This window comes from Chrysochloris asiatica, unplaced genomic scaffold, assembly GCF_000296735.1.
Source record: "Chrysochloris asiatica unplaced genomic scaffold, ChrAsi1.0 scaffold00023, whole genome shotgun sequence".
NCBI lineage: Eukaryota > Metazoa > Chordata > Mammalia > Afrosoricida > Chrysochloridae > Chrysochloris > Chrysochloris asiatica.
The window spans coordinates 16,851,504-16,873,267 of NW_006408541.1; the positions used below are offsets into that span (position 1 = coordinate 16,851,504).

The following is a 21,764-nucleotide window of genomic DNA, read 5'->3' on the forward strand; positions in this document are numbered from 1 at the left end:
CTAGATGGTTGGTCTTTGTCTTTTTGGTTTATAGTATTATTTATATATTAGAAAGATAAGCCCTTATTTTTCAATATCAACTGGAAATTTTCCCCTGGTTTGTTTTTCTACTTGGCAAATGGTGGTGTTTTTTTCCAGGGTACAATGAAAACAAATTTTAGGTGAATTCATCAATTTTTTCTCATAGGCATCTGAATTTTCAATGATTAGAAAGTTCTACCCGTTATGGAGGAATAATCCCATGTTTTTTCCAGTACTGTTATATTTTACATTGACGTATTTTATCTATTTGGTATGAGGTTTGGATCCAATTTCTTTTTTGTTCTAGGTGGACACCCAATTGTCCCAACTTAGTAATAGCCCATTTACTTAATCAAGGTAAACAGAGGCTCACTTGTACTTACTTACTAATCTGTAGTAAACAGTTTCACATTATTTCACAACACCAAGAATTCTGCTTCTAGGTCTGGCTGGCCTCTGTCTGTCTTCCAGCCCCATAGCACCTTCCTACAGAATCCAAGCCTCAGTTCCTGATAAGGCAGAGTACTCAGTAAGAAAGGTAAGCACAGGCTTACTTGTGCTGCCTTATCTGTAGTAAACAATTTCACATGTTTCTTACCACATCAAAGACATGATTTACTGGAGAGCCCAGCTTTTCCACACCAATCCAACATAGCAATTTTGTTGTTGTTAGGAACCATTAAGTCAGTTCTGACTCATAGTGACACTGTATAGAGTTTCTGAGACTGTAAATGTTTGCAGGGGCAGGAAGTCTCATCTTTCTCATGAGGAGTGGCTGGTGGGCTTGAGCCACTGAACTTGTGGTTCATAGTCCAGTGCTTATTCGAGTCACTGTACTCTCTATATCAGCTTTATTATAAAGTAAGTCCAGAAGTGTTTAGGTCTCTTTCTGGACTCTCTACTTTGTCCCATTGATTTCCTTGTTAATTCCGGTGCCCACTGGACCCACTAAGTAACTTTATACTGACAGCCATATATAAATCATCAGGTTGCCTTTTAAAGCATCACCCAGATTTTTGTGGGAGACTAGACTCCAGAAAGGTAAAGTGGTCATCAGGTTGTTGCAGTGTCTAAGAGCCACAGTGTGGCTCAGCCAGGTGGGGGCAGGAAGGAAAGTGATGTCAGACCTGCAGTGGCCACTCCTAACCTCCCCTCTCTCTCTTCCAGGCGTTGTTGGAGGAAGAAATCTGAGTTCAGGGCTGATTCAGAAGACAGGGCTCGAGCCATGATTCAGGAAGAATTCCAGACCCTGGGGCCCATCAAGTGTGTGGGGTTCTTTGGGAAGGCTACCCCCTGACATGGCCCCTGGCCCGTGGGATCTGAGTCCCCCAAGAGCCTGGAGGGGTGGGAAGTGACCTTCTTAGTCTCTTGACCTGGTGTTGGACCAGTTACCCTGTGGCCTTCAGGGGAGGCTATCTGAGAAAACTAGAGTCCCTCAGGGTGTACTTGGGGAAGGGACCTGCCTCCTTGTACCTGATACATTCTCTCCCTCCTGGTGTGCAGGGCACTCTGACAGTGTCCCTGATGATTCCAGGAACTCTGCTTTGTTTAGTATGTGCTTTCCAGTGGTGAAAATAACAAGAACAGAAGGCTTGCCTCTGCCATTAACTTCCTTTGTGACCTTGAACAAACCATAACTCTCTCTGGGCCCTGCTCCCCAATCTGTGAAATGGGCGTGTTGTTGTTGTTGTTGTTAAGTATCATCAAGTTGATTCCAACTCATAGCAACCTTATATAGGGTTCCAAGGAGCAGCTGGTGAGTTTGAACGGCCAACCTTGTGGTCCACAGTACCACAATGGAGACCTGGCGTGAAATGGACATGTTAAGTAGATATTGGCCCCAACAGCTGAGGAGTTTCTCTGTCTTTGTCTGCGCCTCAGTGTGTGTGTGTGTGTGTGTGTGTGTGTGTGTGTGTGTGTGTGTGTCCTTGGTCGGTCGGTATGACTGTTCGTCTCTTTCTTTATCTGCTTCTCTGTCTGTCTTGGTGGCTGTGGCCCTTTCCTCCTACTTTTCTGTCTTTCTCTATCTCTGGTTCTCTTTTTAGTTTCCTCTCATTTCTCCTTTGGGCTGTGGTAGGAGTGATAGAGTTTGGAGAAAGGGTACTTGATGTCCCAGAAGGAGTGTAGAAGCCCTGAAACAAGAGATACTTAACCCCATCTTTGCCCTTCCACCACACCCTGGCTTTCTGGGAACACCTAGGAGGGAGAGAATTCTTCCTCTCAGATTTCTCAGAGGCCGGACATGGACCCAGTCCGACCCAGGCTGTAAGTGGGCACCAGGCTGCAGTCAGTTCCAAACCCACAGTCACCATCTGTGTCTTTGTCACAGATTTGCTGAACAAGCTGTTTTCATCTTTTTCTGCTTGTTTGCCATCCTCCTCTTCTTCCGGGACCCGAAGTTCATCCCTGGCTGGGCCAGCTTCTTCACTCCTGGGTGAGATTCAGAGCCCTCATAGGATGGAGTCTTGCAAGGGGTGGGGGGCTAGTCAAAAGAAGTGGCTTTGAGTACTACTGCAATTCTTATCATTTTCCAAAATGTAACTACTTTTGTTATTTATTCAGATGAAAAATGAATGTAGAAACACTTTAATGATACAAAGGAAGTAAAAAAATCACCTAGAATCTCAGCGTCTAGTTTCCAGATAAGACTTTTTGGACTTTTAAAACAACACCATTAGTCTGAGAACTGTTCTATATCATGATCACATTGGTGGTCACAGGACTGTATACATTTGTTAAAACTTAACGACTGTTGTGTTAAAATGAGTTTACCTTCCTGCATGTAAATTACACACCCCAAAATTGACTTTAAGAGCTCATGCAAGCTGCTGAAAGCTCACCTACCTACACACAATATTTTTTTATAAAAACTTCAATCACAGCATACATATTATGTATAATCTCACTTTTTCCTTGACTTTTTAATTACAAAAATGATACATGTTCATTATACAAAATTCAAACACTAAATTATTAAAACAAAAGTTAGTTGCTTTTTACCTGCCCAGAGAGGCTCACTATTAAAATTTTGATGTGTAGCATTTTATAACCATCTGCTTGTCTATCTATCCATACACATACACAATAACTAATACACATACACAAACATATATTAGTAATACATACGTACATGTGTATGTTTGAATATATATTTATATGGATGTGTTATGAATATCTGAGTTATGGATGACTGGGTCTTTAATTCAGGGCTGTGAAGTGTGTTCTTTCAAGGCCAATGAAGTGAACAGGAATACATCAGAATTTATAATTTAGGTGATTCCTCATGGTAATCAGAATGAGAACATTTATGGGTCGTAGCCCTGGAGTGGGGGACTCAGAAGAGGTGTAATGAGTTCTTTCACGAGCTTTATAAATAAATTGGGTTATTGGCAGGACTGGAGAGTGATATACATTCAAAGTGGCCAATCAGCCACCATCTTTGAATGGGGTGTGCCATCTTTGAAGCCCTACTTTAATATCATGCCCTCACTTTGAAAGCGTTGAACCAACCCCTACTCACAACAAATTCTTCATCACAGTCATCTTCACTTGCTGCATGTGCAGCTTTTATATAATGGGAACGACTTGGAGCCTTTCCTTAAATAAGAATTTTTATATAACTAAAAAGACTTTGAGCCTTTTCTTAAATAAGACCTTTTTATAAATAAGAACTGTATGCACCTGCTTCTACAAAGATCCAGTCAGGAACATATCTCCTCCATAAGCCCAGGGCTGCATCTTTTTCTCTCTCCTCTCTCTTTCTATATGTTGTTGTTAAGTGCTGTCGAGTTGGTTCCTACCCTTAGCGACCCTGAACAGTGTTTCCGAGGCTATAAATCTTTACAGGAGCAGAAAGCCTCATCTTTCTCCCATGGAGCAGCTGGTGGTTTCGAACTGCTGACCTTGCGGTTCGCAGCCCAATTCATAACCACTATGCTACCAGAGCTCCTTTTCTATATGTATTATATACAACTTGAAAAATAATACAATAATGTGATCGTGGACAGCTTGCTAGTTCCCCAGCACCTCACTTTTTGTAAACACTGCATAGTATTCTATTAGATAAGCAATTCCTTTTTTGACTGAATCTAGTACTGCAAAGAGAAAATCTGATTTTTTTATTTTTTATTGGTTTTATTTCTATGCCAGTGCATAGAGATTGACACTGTCTTTTATCTTTATCAAAAAGCAGATGCAGGATATTTCATTATATGGTTGAGACACATTTTATTTAAGCCTGTTCCTATTTAAATTTTTCTCTTATTTTGATTCTTATAAATAATGAAAATCCCTGTACAAAATCTGAAGAAGTGGCTGAATATTTCCTGAGGGTAAATTCCTAGAAGTAGAATAAATGGATCAAGAGGTATTTACATCCAAAATTTCAAAACATGTTGCCAACTGCCTTCCAGAAGGTCAAACCATTCCCCCACTACTAGTCTATTAAGGCACCCTGGTAGCATAGTGGTTACAAATTGGGCTGCTAACCTCAAGGTCAGCGGTTTGAAACTTCCAGCTGTTCAGCAGGAAAAAGATGAGGCTTTCTGCTCCCATAAAGATTTACAGCCTCAGAAAACCTGTACAGGGTCGCTATGAGTCGGAACCGACTCCAGAGCACACCACCACCACCACCGTGACCACCACTGTGACCACCAGTATATTAAGGAGTGGTGTGGTGTTATAGGATCAGCACTGGCCTTTAAACCATAAAGTCGGCAGTTCCAATCCACCAGCCGCTCCCGGAAACCCTATACATGGTCACTATGAGCCGGAACCAACTCAGCAGTACATAACTACAGTAGTATAGCAGGTTTCAAGTGGAACTGCTCACCACAGGTCAGCAGTTCTAATCTAGCAGCCGCTCTGCAGGAGAAAGATGAGACTTTCTTATGTAAGTATTTACAGCCTCAGAAACCCTATACAGAGTCACTGTAAGTCAGAACTGACTCCATGGCACCCCCCCACACACACACACACACCAGTCTATTTGTCCCAAACTCACACTACACACCATCACCCTTTCCAAGAAGTATTTTCATTTGTATTGCCTTCACTATAGTGACAGTGACCATATTCTCACATTTCTTGTGTTTTGAAAATCCTTTCTCCTAAATGTGTGGGCTGGAAGGCTGTTGTTAGCAGTTGGCTTAGTGGTGCATTAGATAAAGCCAGAAAACTCTGGGTTCAAGACCTATGTCCTCCATGGACCGTTGTCTGCCCTTGAACAAGCTGCTTCTCTGATTTTGAACTTCAGATTTCTCTCCTGAAATAGAAGCTGCCTGCCTCAGAGGGCTATGTTTGAGGCTTCTGTGAGTTTAATGTCTACAAAATACATGTTGTAGCTGCTTGGAAGGTGGGACTTAGATTGTGGGGGGCAATGAGGTTGGGTCGATCAGGGCTCTGCTGGTGGTGTTGGGCAGCATCTCCATGTGGTAAATTGCTCATTCAATCAGAAGTTGTATAAGTACATACAAGAGTCTAGGTTAGGGTGACTTGGGGATTCCATAGACTTCAGTTTTCTGGGGCTTTCAGCTTCTTCCTTTTTGATCAAGTCCTTGAATTGGGGGCCTGGCTCTAGCCAGCATCAAACTATGTGCCAGGGAGCTGTCCGAGGAAAGGTTTTTGCATCCATAAGTAGTTGCCTTCATATGGAATGAGGTGTAGTACTAGATCCAACAGTCTCCTTCTCAGTGGGCCAGACTCCCTTTCACAAATCCTCATGGGTTGCTGGAGTGCCCAGGGTCATGTGATTTGGGTCCTTGTCATTGTAGGTTTCTTTCCGATGCTGTCACTGGAGTGTCCATTGTCACCATTTTGTTCTTCTTCCCGTCCCAAAGGCCATCTTTCAAGTGGTGGTTTGACTTCAAAGGTAAGTGGGCATAGGTTGGGGTCTCACTGGGCTCAGTGAGGACTATAGTAAGGGGCGTGTAATCAGAAAACTGGAGGTGGGACCACACTGGGAAGTAACTCCTCACTGGCCCTAGCTTATGACCAGGTGGTCCCTGATGTCCACTGTTTGCTGTCTATGTTGACCTGGTCTGAGGATTCAGGGCACCCAAGCTGATGGTCTAGGGCAGGAATTGGCAACTACAGTCCAAGTGCCTGTCTGTTTTGATAGAACTTGTGAGCTAAGAATGCTGTTTACATTTTTAAATGGTTGGGGAAAAAAATCAAAAGAAAAAGAATACTTCATGATCCATGAGCATTATAATTTTCAGTATCCATTTATCAAATTTAGAATTTTCTTAATACAAAATGTATGGGAATGTATGTTTTTCCTCATTATTAACTACCTACACAAGAGCCTTGATTTAACCTCTTGGCCTACAAAGGCAAAAATGTGAACTTCCTGATTCTCTTCAGGAAAAGTTTGTTGACCCCTGGCCCAAGGCAGGAGTTAGTTCATGCCTCCCTGAGGGGCCAGGCATGAAAAATTCAAGCTTGGTTTAAAACTTACAGAAAGTGGTAGAGACTGAGGTAAACCTGCCCAAAGGCATTCGCCGCAGTGTAAAGGGGGGAGGGGGGATCAAACCCAGCATCTGTGGGCTGACCTCCAGATTGCCAATTCAATTTCTAGCAGATGTCTGCCAGAAGGAGGCTTCCTCTGTGGCCGAGACTAGCCACTTATCTACCAGGAGTCAGCAATGATGGGTTTCTATTATTGAAAACAATCAATATCAAGAAGGAAGGTCTACTCATGGTTTTGTTGGGTGGACGCATCAATGAGGGGATGGAGATCTCAGAGGGTTCCAGAAACAACAAAAATGGCATGGAGGTGGTGTCCAACCTCCTCGACTTCATAAGAAGGGAGAATCAAGCTCAACATCAGCCTAAGGCTGATTCCTTTGAGGCAGAAGTCAGACATGCCAACACTCTCCAGCTGTTTTGCCAGTTCTGACACCAACTGTCCCGCCCACAGCCTTATCTACTCCTAAACTGGGTTCCATCATTGTAATGTCCACACAGAACTCATGAATAATACTCAAGATTATGGGGTTTATTAGGGAAATTAACAGGTTACAATGCAGAATGAGAAATGCCCAGGATATAGTTCATTGGTCAGGACGGCCTCTTCATAGCTGTGCCTGCAGACAGGCCTTTCTGGTCCTCAGCAGCCACGTGGCCTCTTGGCCTCTGCCTTACTTGGACAAGTGTTACAAAGCTCTTTTAACTCTGCTGATAAATGCCCACTATGTCAATAAGCCTTGGCCCAAAGGTGCTCAGCTGTAGCTCCATGGCTTGATAAACCTAGCCCCCCGATTAAGTACCCAGGAGGCATTCCACACCACCAGCAAGCTTCCTGTCCAAAGGCACGCAGCTTTTTTTGCTCTTTCTGCCAGTAAGCCCACTGTACTGTCTGCTGCCAGGATCCTGGTTCGGCTGCCACCCTGTCCTCCCACTGCTCATCACCTCTGATGTCACAGCTCTGTCTTTTGGATCAAGGAGGTTCTGTGTAGGCATCTTGCGATCACACTCCAGATAGATCTCCCTTTCTGCCTCTAGAATAGCTCATTTTCAATCCAGTGAGTTGAGAAAACTGACCAACCTCCACATTAGCGTTTCATACACCTTAAAGAGCTCTGGTAGGGTAGTGGTTACAAGTCAGGCTGCTACCCTCAAGGTCAGCAGTTCGAAACTACCAGCCGTTCTGGGGGAGAAAGATGAGACTTTCTGCTCCTGTAAAGATTGACAGCCTCGGAAACCCTATGCAGGGTCACTATGAGTTGAAACTGACTCCACGGCACTCGGCCACCACCACACCTTACATGCGTGGTTCCACTGTACAAGGATGCCATGTTCCTTGTTCACATTATTAGCAAGCTATTCAATCCCCTTGGTGGGCCACAAGCATCTCATTTCTGCATAGTCCTACCCAATCATTTGGTAGGAGTTACAAAGACAGCTAGAAGGACCATTTCAAGGAATTCCCTGCAGTGCAACAGTGATTGTAGCCCCCGGGGCCTCAATGGGACGGAACTGTATTCAGGGATGCCCAAGGCTTTGCAGTTAATACAGATTTGTCATCTCTGCAGCTGTACCATACCTCCAGCTGGCTTTCTCTGTCATTTCTCATCATTTTCTTGCTTTCTTCTGCTTCTTAGTGTTTGCATTGGTTAGCTCTGTTTTGGTATAGCTTCTGCTTTTAATAAAAAATAACTTTATTTTTAAAATAACACAAACACTATAGCGGCTTCTCCTTCATAATGCCTACCCCTTAGAGAGGCTGCTCCTTCTGCTCCCTACAGTTTCTGTCCGGGAGACTTTGGCACTTCAGTGATTGATTTCTCGTCTTCCATGTAGAAAATGGGGTTCACTTCTGGCCAGTGTACCTCAAGTGCACTCATCATCCTGTCAGTGGAGACCTGCATGTTGCTATGAGGCAGAACAGGTTTCAGTGGAGCTTCCAGACTCAGACAGACTAGGAAGAAATGCCTGGAGATCTACGTCTGAAAATGAGCCAAGGGGAACCCTATGGATCACAATCGTCTGATCCTGTTACACTCCATAGGGGTCACCATGACTCGGGGGTTCGACCATAGTTTCTGTTTCCACCAAGCATCTACTCACTCACACTTTTTACTTCTCCACAGCACAGCTTTCTTCCTCTTACCGTCCATATTCCCTCCTAGAGTTTATCTTCTCCCTCACAGTCTCTGCTTCCTCAGATCATCTCCCTCCTCACAGCTGCCATTATTTCCAAGCCCCAGCTTCCTCACAGTTTCTGGTTCCTCACAAACTTCATCTTGTGTATGACCCTCCTATGTCACATGGTAGAAGTCCTGGTGGGTGCTGCAGGATAATGCACTGGACCGCAAAATCATTTGGAACTGCAAGGTTGGCAGTTCAAATCCAACAGCTACTCTTCAGAAACTCAACACAGACAGGGTTGCTATGAGTCGGAACTGACTGGACAGCATTTAACAACAACAATATTACATGGTGTGGTAATGTGGGATAGGCACTGGACTGCTAACCACAAGGGCAGCGATTCAAACCCAATAGTAGATAGACCTACTTAACAACAACATGTTGCATGGCACCTCTCTCCCTCTCTGTTTATTCTTTTACCTTTCTCTTTGTCCAGTTGTCTATTTCCTGGTCATACTTCTGTGGGTAAGAATCTGATTGGCCGGCTTGTTCTTCTTTGGGCAGATCTTCTCCCACCCAGCCACCCCATAGACTCCTAGCTGCCCTTGGTCAGGGGTCAGGTGCCCATCCATGGTCACTCCCCTGTGTGTAGGCTTCTCTCAGTTGGGGCTGTAGGGGAGGCACTGTGACAGAGAAGTCTGGTCCCAGCTATTATAACTTACTGGGTGACCTTGAGGAATCTCTCTGCTATCTGGGCCATACTGGCTCAATTATAAAATAAGGGGACCTCTTAGATGCCTCCTCTGATGTTCAATAGTTCTCTAGATCCACAGTTGAAAACTTAGATGCCTACAAGGAGGACACAGTCCTTGTCTTCTCTTAGCATTGGCAGGTCCGGCTTTCCTTAGAGTCCCGCATGCATCTTGGCATCCATCTCTCCCTGGAACTCGGAGCCTCACAGTGCGGGGATCCCAGGTCCAGAGGACACACACCGCTTCTGGCTCTTCTTTCTTGGTGGTACTAGATCCTCCTCTTTCTCTGTTCACTTCTCTCTCCTTTCATCTTTGTAAGATAAAAGATGTTGCAGGCCACACTCCTGGGAAACTCCCTTACATGGGATCAGGCTTGTGCTGGGATTGAGGGCCTTGCTGCCCACCTTTAATCTTCTTATTATCACATCATGGGGTGGGGGGTTCATCACATAACTGCCATATATAACTGCCAAACCTCTGAGAACCGTAGCCCAATCTAGCTGACACATATCTGGGCTGGAGGGACACCATTCAATCCATGACGTCAGCATTGCCTATGGGACGAGGAGAGCAAGGTCCAGGAGCACCGACAACACCAGTGCCACACCTGGACTCTGCGTACCTAATTAGTGGAGGATTTTTATTTAAAGTAGTTGCTTTTTGCCTTGATTTCCTGGTTAGACAACCTCTGTGGGCTATTTAGGAAAAACAGATGTCATGACTACATGGCTTGCCCCTACTACCTGGCTAAATGCTTGGCTGCTAACCAAAAGGTTAGGGGTTCGAACCCACCCAGCAATCCCATGGGAGAAAGGTCTGGAGATTTGTTTCTGTAAAGATCATGGCCAAGAAAACCCTCGGGAAAAGTTCTACTCTGTCTCCTGGGGTCACTCAAAGTCAGAATTAACTCGACTGCATCTAGTAATACCAGGTGTCAGGGAACTACCATGAAGCAGCCATGCCTGGCCCCCGGCCTTCCTGGTCCCAGACTGCGATGCAAAGCTACATTGAGGAGTGTTTACTGAGCACCAGACATTGGGCCAAGCATCTCACAGACATTATCTGACAAGCATTTAAGAAATCGGAGTTGATTCAATGGCCACAGGTTTTATAGAGCTGGTTCTTTATAGAGCAACCGCTAGGAACCCTGGAGTCCCTGATATGGTGCTGTAAGATAAGCACTGGACTTCTAACAGAAAGGATGGCGATTCCAGTCCACCAGCTGCTCCTCTGAAACCCTAAATATGGTCACTATGATTCAAAACCAACTCGACGGCACTTAACAACTTCACAATACTAGGTGTCCTGGTGGTGCAACGGTTAAGTACTTGGCTGCTCACTGAAAGGTTGGTGGTTCAAACCCACTCTGCAGCTCTGTGGGAGTAGCATTGGAAAGATTGCAGCCTAGGAAACCCTAGAGGGTAGTTCTGCCCTGTTAGTGGGGTCACTCTGAGTTGGAATAGACGTGACAGTACCCAACATCAGGTGCCAGGCACTGTTGTAGACCATGGGGATCCAGTCGTGAACTAGATAGGGGTGTTTCTCTCCACATTCAGCTCCACCATTGCTTCAGAGAGTGCCCCCCAGAAGCCTCCATGGCCTGCTGCCACTGTGATCTTTGTCAGTGGGGAGAGGGAGGCTCAGAGATGGCATGTCCCTTGTTCAATTTCACACAGTGAGCACTTACCAAGGCCCGGGACACCAAGGCTGTGTACTCCACCAGGGATGGCAAACTGCAACCCAATCCAGGCCCGTATAAGACGCTTTGATTTGTTTTGTATCATCCCACAGTTTCACATGAGCTCACTGCCTTCTAGCTGATTCCAGGCCTATCTATAGGACAGAGTAGAACCGCTCCATAGGGTTTCCAAGGCTGTAAATCTTTATGGAAGCAGACAGCCTCACATTTCTCCCTCAAGGTGACTGGTGGTTCGAACCACCATCCTTCTGTTAGTAACCCAATGTTTAGCCCATTGCGCCACCAGGACACTGACAATGACAGAATAATTGCAAAAAATAAAAAGATGTGTGGCCTGCCGAAAGAACCAGTCACTCTCTCTCTCCAGAAAACATATGCTGAGCCTTGTCCTAAGCCTTGTTTTCACACGGCCACTTTCGAGAAAATAGAAACTAAACCATAAACTCATGGGCCAAAGCCAGTCTTAGTTTCTCTTTTCCTGAAAATCTTTCCCTTTTTTTCTCATCTCTGCACTTGTTGCTGTTGTTGTTGTTGTTGTTAGGTACCATCAAGTCGGTACCGACTCATAGCAAGTCCATGCACAGCAGAATGAAACACTGCCTGATCCTGGGCCAACCTCACAACTGTTGCCACACTTGAGTCCATCGAGACTGCCACTTGGCCAATCCATCTTGTTAGGAGTCTTCCTCTTTTTCTCTGACCGTCTGCCTTACCAAACATAATATCCTTCTCCAGCGACTGGTCCCTCCTGACAATATGTCTGAAGCATGAGAGATGAGGTTTGGCCATCTTGGCCTCCAAGGAGCACTCTGGCTGCACTGCTTCCAACATAGAGCTGTTGGTTCTTTTGGCAGCCCATGGCACTTCCTCAGTTAAAAGAAAAGCTTTGAGAGATGGAAAGTGCCTTCAGTCCCAGGTCTGGTCCCTTTAGGAGCCACGACCATGCCCTCACTCTGAGCAGTTGTTCTGTCACAATGCTTGTTGAGTTTTGCTAAAACTCCAAAATCAAACTCTGGAGGCAGCTGTGGCTTCCTGTAGGCCCCTGAAACTCCAACAAAGATGGGGTTACAGGGCTCAGGGTCCTTCCACTGACTGAGTGTCCCCCAAGATTGCCCTGGGCCCCCTTCTTGCCATTGGGGTTGTGGGGTCCCTTCCTCAGGCTGCATGGCCCTCTCTGAGAAGGTGTTGGGTCCCTCTCTCTGCCCAGCTCCCAACAAGGAATCTGAGCCCTTACTGACATGGAAAAAGGCTCAGGAGTCGGTACCCTGGAACATTATCCTTCTCCTGGGTGGAGGCTTCGCCATGGCCAAAGGCTGTGAGGTAAGATGGGGCAGGGGCAGCAAGTGTGCTGTGGGCCTGGGCTGACGGGGCTATGTGGGGAAGGCCTAGCTGTAGCTGCAGATGCTGGAGCCAGAGCCAAAGAACAAGAGGATGGGATCTTTCATCGGGACCTTCAGGGGATTCAGGATGGGACTAATAATAATAACATCATGGCAAGAGGCTCTGTGAGCACAGAGAAAGAACAGCATAGTGTGCTTACCCGTGCCAGGCACTGTTCAATGTGCTTACCTCATTAAGCCCCCTCAACAAGCCTAAGATCTAGATGCAATTATTACCCCACCTTTTGGATATGGAAATGAAGGTACAGAGAGGTAAGTAACTTCTCTCAGGTCACTGCAAAACGCCCACCAACCTTCTCTCCCCTGACACTCTGCTCAGCTGGATTCGATCATCCACTGCAATGGTCACACAGAACTCAAACACCACTCGTAACTGAATCATATCATCCTACCAGCATCTTCTACCTTCTCTTACCCAGGCCCAGAAGGAAAAGTCATGTGATAGGGGCTTTAAAAGCGCTCAACCACAAGGTCGCTTTGGACTGAAAGGTCAGCGATTCAAACTCACCAGCTGCTCCTTGGAAACCCTAGACAGGGTCACTGTGAGTTGGAACTAACTTGATGGCACTTAACAACAACAACAATGACTACTAGAAGAGACATTAAATATTCACTGCACTGTGTTCCTCCTGAAATGGTTGAACATTAGCCAATTCCTTTTTGGTACGGTGACAGTATATATTCCTTCCATTTTTCTAACCTCAAGGTTAGTGATTCAAACCCACCAGCTGCTCCTTGGAAACCCTATACAGGGCTGCTGCGAGTCTGCAGTGACACAATGGCACTTAACAAAACAACAATTACTAATATTGGGACCATAGTGGCTCTAGAAGATAAGCACTGAACTGTGAACCACAACATTGGCGGTTCTAGCCCACTTTTGCCCCCACAAAGATTTGCAGCCTCAGAAAACCTGTACAGGGTAGCTGTGAGTCAGAACCGACTCTTCAGCACTTAACAACAACCTCATTACTGTTATTCTGTAAGACTTCATTCAAAGGCAAGGCCAGGACTACAATGAGGCAAAGCAGCCCCCAGGACACAATATGCAAGAAGATCTTTGCCCTTAGGGTCCTATTGTGCTTGACTTATGAATTGAGGCTCAAACTTCTTACTGTTCGCATTGGTTGGAAAGAATGAAAAATAGAATCACTGACCCTATGTGCATCAAGTAGGAACCACTAACAAGTTGGTGTGTTCACTCTATCCTCACACCTCAGTGACTCTGGGTTGGGTTCCCGGAAGCAGGCTCTGAGGTGAAAATTAGTCAACACCTGTGGGAGGGAGGGAAGGAAGCAGGATTGGGCAGAAAGGGAAGCATTGCTGTGAGACAGAACTATGACTGGGGGGGGCTCAAATTGGGACAGCCTTCAGATAGGCTCCCACTGGGCCTGAAGGCAGTGGTTGTGGGCTGTGGAGCCAATTCTGAATCATAGAGAAGAACAGCCCTGTAGGGTTTGCTAGACTATAATTTTTATGGGGGAGTCCTGGTATGGCACTGTAGGATAAGTTGTTGTTGTTGTTAAGTGCTGTCGAGTCGGTTCCGACCCATAGCGACCCTGTACGGGGTTTCCGAGGGTGTAAATCTTTACGGGAGTAGAAAGCCTCATCTTTCTCCCGCGGAATGGCTGGTAGTTTCGAACCACTGACCTTAAGGTTCGCAGCCCGATTCATAACCACTATGCTACCAGAGCTCCCTGTAGGATAAGTAGTAGACTGCAAAGTCATTTTGAACTGCAAGGTGAGTGGTTCAAACTCACCAGCTGCTCCTCAGAAACCCTACACAAGGTCACTATGAATCAGAATCGACTTGACAGCATTTAACAACAACAACAACAACATTTTTTTATTACTGACTTTTTTTAAGTTTATATTGTGAATTGAGTGATAGTTGATAGTTGACATGGGAGAACATTGGTTTTACACTCATCGTTTCATTGCAATGATTACAATCCCCTCTGTGCATCATCATTCAATAATATTTCCTTCTATTGCCTCTGTTTTTTGTTTTTGTTTTATTTGGGGGGTGGGGGATGTACACAAAACCACTTAGGAATATATAATCATTTAAACAACCAAAGGGCACATTCTGCAAGCCTGCCTCCTGACCACCAGCTTTCAGTCCCTCTCTTTCCATGAGTCTAGAGTCCTCAGCTGCTCCCTCTCTCCATGGCCCCATCTCTGCCTCCATCTCTGGTGTCACTCTTTCTCTGGATAGGGTTCCACATTCTGCTCATGCTCTTCTCCATTGATGGTCCTAGGATCTCTGTTCCTGGAATGTAAGATTAACTACTTCCCCCTTTTTATTACAAGACTTCCATCTTTGCAGTGCGACAGTCACAATTAGTCATGATAACAATTATTCACTATTGAATCATAAGAATCTTATCCCCATCTCCTTTCACCAGACTCATCTAGACAGGATGAAAACTATCCAGTGGGGACTCTACCTTCCCCCCGCATACTCTGAAACTAAACTCCCTCTTAAAAACTTGTAAGCCAATTGATTGGAATACCTAAAATGAGGCAACAATGTGCCCAGTGAAGAAGGCTTCCTGTGGAGCCTCTGCATTACATAAGAACATAGGTGGAATCCTGAACCCATCCAGAATTTTCTGAGGTGGGAATTTTCCACTTGAAAGGACAAGAAGACCAGTCTGGAGCGTCAAGAAGAACAGAAGAAACTTCTTGAAAGTATCTTCAGGATACTTTCAAGAAGACCAACAGGAAAAGTACAAAACAATAAAGGCAGTCTGACTCATTACTACGAGAACAAGCAAGTTACTCGCCCAGGAAACAGCAAGCCAAGTGGTCAGGTCCCCTCAGGGCAAACCTCCTTCCAAGACTAAGACTCAATGGGAATACACACTCTGATTGGTGACCACATTCATCACCAATAAGGGGAAGTGAAGGAAAAGCAGCAATGAAGCTGTGAGCTAAGCCCTACAACGTTCAATAGACTCCTGTGAACCCAGGTAGAGACCTGGTTGGCCAGCAATGTGACAAGACCTGGGGACTCTTGGGCCCAGAGTCAGTGACATAGCCACAGAGGACTAGAGTGGAGAGTGAAGCGTCCAACTGATAAGAAGAGAGGGCATATGCATAAAAACACCCACACTTGCAGATAATACCCACTTGACCTGGCTTCAATGACTGGATGATCAGAGCTCAACTAGAAGAAGAAAGGGGGGAAAAAAGAGTTATCTGATACAATTTGATTAACTTGACCTACACTTATGGATGCAATAGTACAAAAGAGGGAACAAATCTTTATAGCAAGCATCATTCCTACCCCCTCCATACACAGAGTAGACAGGGATGGGCAACTTGGACATTGGCTACCCAAAATGGGGGGATAGCCAATGCTTCAAAGGTAAAAAGTGACTGGCTTACAAGCTTTCAAGAGGGAGCCTAGATCCAGAGAGTGCGGAGGAAGGTAGAATCTCCACTGAGTAGTATCCAATCTGTCTGGGCGGGGCTGATGAAAGGAGATGCGGATGGGTCTCTTGTGATACAATAGTGAATAATTGTTATCAGGACTGACTGTGAGGGTTGTAAATGTTAAGATAGACATTTTGTAGCAAAAGGAGGGAAGTGATTGTCATTGCAGTCTAGGTGCGGAGGTCCCTGGGACCATGAAGGGAGAAGAGCGGACAGTGGAACCCTACCCAGAGAAGCAGTGATGCCCGAGATGGAGGCAGAGATGATGATGTGGAGAGATGGAGCTGCTGGGGACTTTAGATCCAGAGAGGGAAAGGGGCTGTGTGCTGATGACCGGTGGGGGGGGGGGGGGGGGAGGCAGGTGTGGTGCAGGCTTGCAGGGTATATACCCTTTGGTTGGTTGATGATGCATGGAGGGGATTGTAACCATGGCAATGAAATGATATACGATAGGATGAATGTAAAGCCAATGTTCTCCCATGTAAACTATCACATAATTCACAATAAAACATTAAAAAAAAAACAAAAAACAAACTTGTAAGCCAGTCACTTCATGCCTGTATAGCCCCCACCCCCACCTCATTTTAGGTAGCCAATGTCTAAGTTGCCCATCCCTATCTACCCTGTATACAGAGAGGATAAGATTGATACTTGATGTGAAGATTCCTTCCCTCTCAGTTGGTATTTTGAGCTACTACCTCCATAAGTTTAGGTCAAGTTCACCAAATTGTAGCAATTTACACTTGTTTCCTTTATAAAAAATTGTTTTTTATCTTCCTGTAGTCAAGTTCTGACCATCAATCCATCAAGGCTAGGTCGAATGAGTATTATCTACAAGTTTGGGTGTTCTTGTGCGTCTCCCCTAACAACAACAATCTTTATGGGAGCAGATGACTGGGTCTTTTCTTCTTGGGAACTCCTTGTTGTTGTTGTTAAGTGCCTTCGAGTCATTTCCAACCCATAACAACCCTGTGTAGGGTTTCCAAGGAGCAGCTGGTGAGCTTGAGCTGCCAACCTTGCAGTTCTAACTGACTTTGCTGTCCAGCACATTGGCCCACAGTGCCACACCAGAACTCCTAGGAGCCAGTTTTGTTGTTGTTGTTAAGTGCCATCAGTAGGTAGGTTCAAACCACCAACCTTGTGGTTAGCAGTCAGACTCTTAACCACTGTGCTACTAGGGTTCCTTGGGTTGAAGTAGTGAGCTAGATCCTTAAAACCTGGCATCCACCAGTTAGTCTGTACCTGTGAGCCCCAGGAGGGGGTGAGGCCTTGGGTGAGGTGGCTGTCTGGGTCCAGGACAATTCCTTAGGAGCTGATGCTGAAGGCTGCCTGCCAACCATGTTACATGCAGCTGGGGTAACAAGGTCGTCCCTGAAGTGGGTCTGGTGTCTTATCAATAGCCCCTACCTGTGTTCCACACAGGTACTATTTTGTTTTAATGAAATGTATTTTATTGTTTCCAATACATGACACCTGTGCAATGCCATCAAGTTAATTCTGACTCATAGCAACCCCTGTGGCAGATTGCCAGATCTTTCTCCCACAGAGCAGCTGGGTGGGTCCAAACCACCACCACCCCCATCCCCATTTCAGTTAGCAGTGGAGCAATTAACATTGTGAATCCAGGGTTCCTTTGTCCAATGGTACAGACTTCAAAAGGAATAGAAGGCTAGGGGAGAGAAAATACCATCTTTGTTCCTATTTTAGGTAGTCCGAAGCCCAGAGAAGTTAAGTGACTATTTCTAGGTAACACAACATAGCTGGGATTTGAACTTACGTCTGTCTGACATTTCATGCTACCGCCTCCTACTCAGGAGTGCATCAGAGAAGACTTCCTGGTTGTACCAATGGCGTAGCAGCATCTGATCTCCTCTAACTTCAGGAAAGGGGAGAGAACCTCGGCCAGCCTCAGAGCAAGGCTGGTTTCTCTGAAGCCAAGGTCAGACGTGCATCCACCCTCCAACCTTTTAACTAGTTCTGACATCAGATGTCCCTCCTGTAAGCAAAGAATCCATCTTTGCTGGGTTCAATAATTCATTGAGATGGCCACACAGAACTCATATACGAGACTCACGATTATGGGGTTTATTAGTGAAATTGGTGGTTAAGTGGCATCAATTTGGTTTCAACTCATAGTGACTCTTTATAGGGTTTCTGAGAAGTGGCTGGTGAGCTTGAACCACTGACCTTGCGGTTCAAAGCAACTTTGCAGTCCAGCACACTAACCCACAGCGCCACACATAACAGGTTACAATTAGGATCAGGAAGGACTCAAGATACAGTTCCTTGATCAGGGCAATTTCCAGGCCCCACATAGGCCTCTCTCTGCTCTTGGCCCCTGGGACCCTGTCCTGCTCAGGCAAGTGTCACAAAGCTCTTTAGCTCTGATGATAAGTGCCCGGAGGCACCCCACTCAACCAGCAGGCCTCGTGGCTCCCAGCTTTCTTGCTTCGTGGGCAGGAAGCCCCGGATCTGCTATTGTCGTTTTGTAGCTGCTGAACCCTGCCATGCTCACCATCTCATGCCATCTCATGTGTTACAGAGCTTTCTCGGTCCACTGGGTCTAGGAAGTTCTCAGTACAGTTCTCTGGATCCAAAGTTCTCTGGATCCAAAGGACAAGCTCTGCTACTGGCTCTTCTTGATGGTACTGAAGACCCTTCTCAGACTCTGGGATTATCTCAGTTTAAGCCTAGCCAGATGGCAAAACTGACCCATCTCCTCATTAGGGTTCCATGTACCTCATTAGCATAATTAGCAGGCTGTCCAATCCGCTTGGGGGACTAAAATCATCTTATTTGCGTAGTCCCGCCCAATCGTTTTGTGATTAGAAGGGTCGTATGAAGTAGTTCAGTACGCCATACTGCACATGAAGTGACAGATTATCCACTGTGCAGTGCTCCAGTGCATCAGTTGGTAGCATGGGCTGCAGAGTCAAATCATCTGGGTTGGAATCCCAGCTCCTCCAGTTCTTAGCTGTGTGGTCTTTGATAACATACTAAACCTCTCTGTGCGTCAGTTTCCTAAACATAGGAATAATACTAGTACCCAGTTGATAGAGTTGTCATGATCATTAAATGAGTACATGTGCAGCACCTAGAAGTTGTTGTTAAATCTTGTTGAGTCGGTACAGGGTTTCCTAATTGGGTATTATTGATTGGTTGTTGGAGGAGAAAACATAGAACCAAACAAAGATGGTTTGGAGCCGCTTGGTGGAACCTAGAGGCAGGAGCTGGCTGAGATGACCCTGCACCCCAGAGATTTCCAGCCTCAATGGAGGCTGGCCTATAGCATCACTCAGCAGGCTTGGAGGCAGGCTGGCTCCTGGTCCAGCCCTGGGCAGCCAGCCGGGGTTTCTGTTCAACAGGGGCTTTGTGTGGCAGCTGCCCCCACCCACAACCCCTTTCAATACCATCCCCTCCCCAGGCCGCTGCAGCCTGGTGAAGCAGCAGCTGGAATGTTTTCAGTACATCCTGCCTCCTAGCCTGGCTCAGCCCCTTCCACAGCCTTGGCTGATCTAGTGTTAGCCTGGATGCCTGGACTCCCACGTGGTGGTTCTGAAGGCTGGAAGCAGATCCCATTGTTCACCCTGAGCTTGAGAAACTCACCCAAATCACTCCGTGTCCTCACCACGGTTTCCACCTGCTGCAAAACTGCTCTGGGCTCCTGTAGACTGAGACTCGGAGACTCGCTCAGGTCACTCACTAGGCCCCACGCTCTAGCCCTGCCTACCTCTCTGGCGTCATCTCCTGCCTGTCCTTCTCTTGTTTACACCCATTTCTAGCCCTGGTTTGGTGCTGTGGGATTGGACTGGACTGCTAACTGTAAGATCAGCAGTTTAAACCCACCAGCCACTCTCAGAAACCCTATACAGGGCTACTGAGTCAGAACCGATTTGACAGCATACAGCGGCAACAACTGTCTCACTGAAGGTGCCCCGATGGCACAGTAGGTTAAGCCTTGGACTGCTGATGGAAAAGTAGGTGGTTCAAACCCATCATTCCAAGAGAAAGATGTGACGGTGTGCTTTCTGAGAATCCTTGGAAACCCTATGGGGCAGACCTAGTCTGTTCTTTAGGGTTGCTGTAAGTTGGAATCTACTAGTTGTTAGTGGGTTTGGGTTTTAGCCCCACTGGCTCCTTACAGTGCCTCAGCTGCCCCAGACCTGTTTGAATTCCAGGACTTTTTCTGGGCTTTTCCTTCTGTCAAATGTTCTTCTTTGACATCTCTGAGTCCTTATCCTTCAGGTCTCCACTACAAGGTCACCTCCTCTGAGAGACCATTCCTGACCACTACTTGTCTCCCACACCCCTCATTCGCTCTCATTGATGCCATTTGCTGTTGTTGTTAAGTGTTGTCCAGTCAGCTCCAGCTCATAGTGACCCAGTTTAGGGTTTCCAAGCAGCAGCGGGCAAGCTTGAACTGCTAACCTTGTGGTTTAAACCAACCTTGCATTCCAGCATATTAACCCACAATGCCACATATCTACCCCCTAAATTAAGAAGACCTTGGGTTGTATAAACAGTCAGCATGCTTGACTTTAACTAAAAAGTTGCAGGTTCTAAACCACCCAGAAATACCTTGGAAGAATGGCCTGCTGATCTACTTCTGAGAAACGAGCCACTAAAAACCCATGGAGCACAGTTCTGCCTTGACACACATGGGACTCTCTAGTGATTGGGTTTTACTTTCTAAAATATTGTATCCATATGTTAGTTGTTGGTTGTCTCTATTATTAGAATGGAAGCTTCATGAGGGCAGAGACCTCTTCTATCTTGCTCTCACGACTGTTTCAAGCATCTAGAAGAGGCCTGCTACATATAATACCATTATATTGGGGCCACTATGTATTAAATGAAGAAAAGTGTGGCATCAGGTTTGGAGGATGATTCATTAACAACCTGAGATGCACAGAGTACACAAACTTGCTTGCTGGAGGCAAACAGGACTTGAAATACTTACTGATGAAGATCAAAGACTACCAGCCTTCAGTATGCATTACAACTCAATGTAAAGAAAATGAAAGTCCTCACAACTGGACCAATAAATAACATCATGATAAACAAAGAAAAGATTGAAGTTGTCAAAGACTTCATGTTGCTTGGATCCACAATCAATTCTCATGGAAGCAGCAGTCAAAAGATCAAATGACATATTGCATTAGGCAAAGCTGCTGCAAAGGATCTCTTCAAATTGTTAAAGAGTAAGCAAAGATGTCAGTTTGAGGCCTAAGGTGCACCTGACCCAAGCCATGGCATTTTCAATAACCTCATATGCATGTGAAAGTTGGACAGTGAATAAGGAAGACCCTAGAAGAACTGATGCATTTAAGTTATGGCGTGGGAGGAGAACATTGAAAGTACCATGGACTGCCAGAAGAACAAACAAATCTGTGTTGGAAGAAGTACAGCCAGAAGGCTCCTTAGGAGCTAGAATGGGCAGATTTTGTCTCTCACACTTCAGATATGTTATCAGGAGGGACCAGTCCCTGGAGGAAGACATCATGCTTGGTAAAATGGAGGGTCAGCAAAAAAAGGAAAATTCCAAATATATGGATTAACAATAACAACAATGTTACTCATAGGGTCACTATGAGTTGGAACCAACTTGATGGCACCTAACAACAACACAATGGGTATGACCTACAAGATACACTGCTTTAAGGACTGGTTACATAAGGTATGGAAGGTACAGGCAATGAACTGTCACATATTGTTGTTGTTGTCAGGTGCCATCGAGTCGGTACCAACTCATATTGACGTTATGCACAACAGAACGAAACACTGCCCAATCCTGGGCCAACCTCACTACTGTTACCACACTTCAGCCCATTGATGCTGCCACTTTGTCAATCCATCTCGCTG

General features: G+C 45.7%; 1 protein-coding gene across 3 annotated transcripts in view; it reads left to right on the forward strand.

The window, feature by feature from the left end:
- Positions 1–21,764, forward strand: part of SLC13A3 (solute carrier family 13 (sodium-dependent dicarboxylate transporter), member 3) — a 136,058-nt gene that overhangs the window by 100,551 nt on the left and 13,743 nt on the right. For 2 of the 3 annotated variants that reach the window (XM_006839221.1, XM_006839223.1), the window contains 4 exons: positions 1,189–1,284; positions 2,351–2,455; positions 5,793–5,890; positions 12,269–12,381. In XM_006839221.1, the coding sequence (XP_006839284.1) occupies positions 1,189–1,284; positions 2,351–2,455; positions 5,793–5,890; positions 12,269–12,381 (412 nt within the window). The remainder of the gene's footprint in view (positions 1–1,188; positions 1,285–2,350; positions 2,456–5,792; positions 5,891–12,268; positions 12,382–21,764) is intronic. The other variant, XM_006839222.1, reaches the window with a different exon arrangement.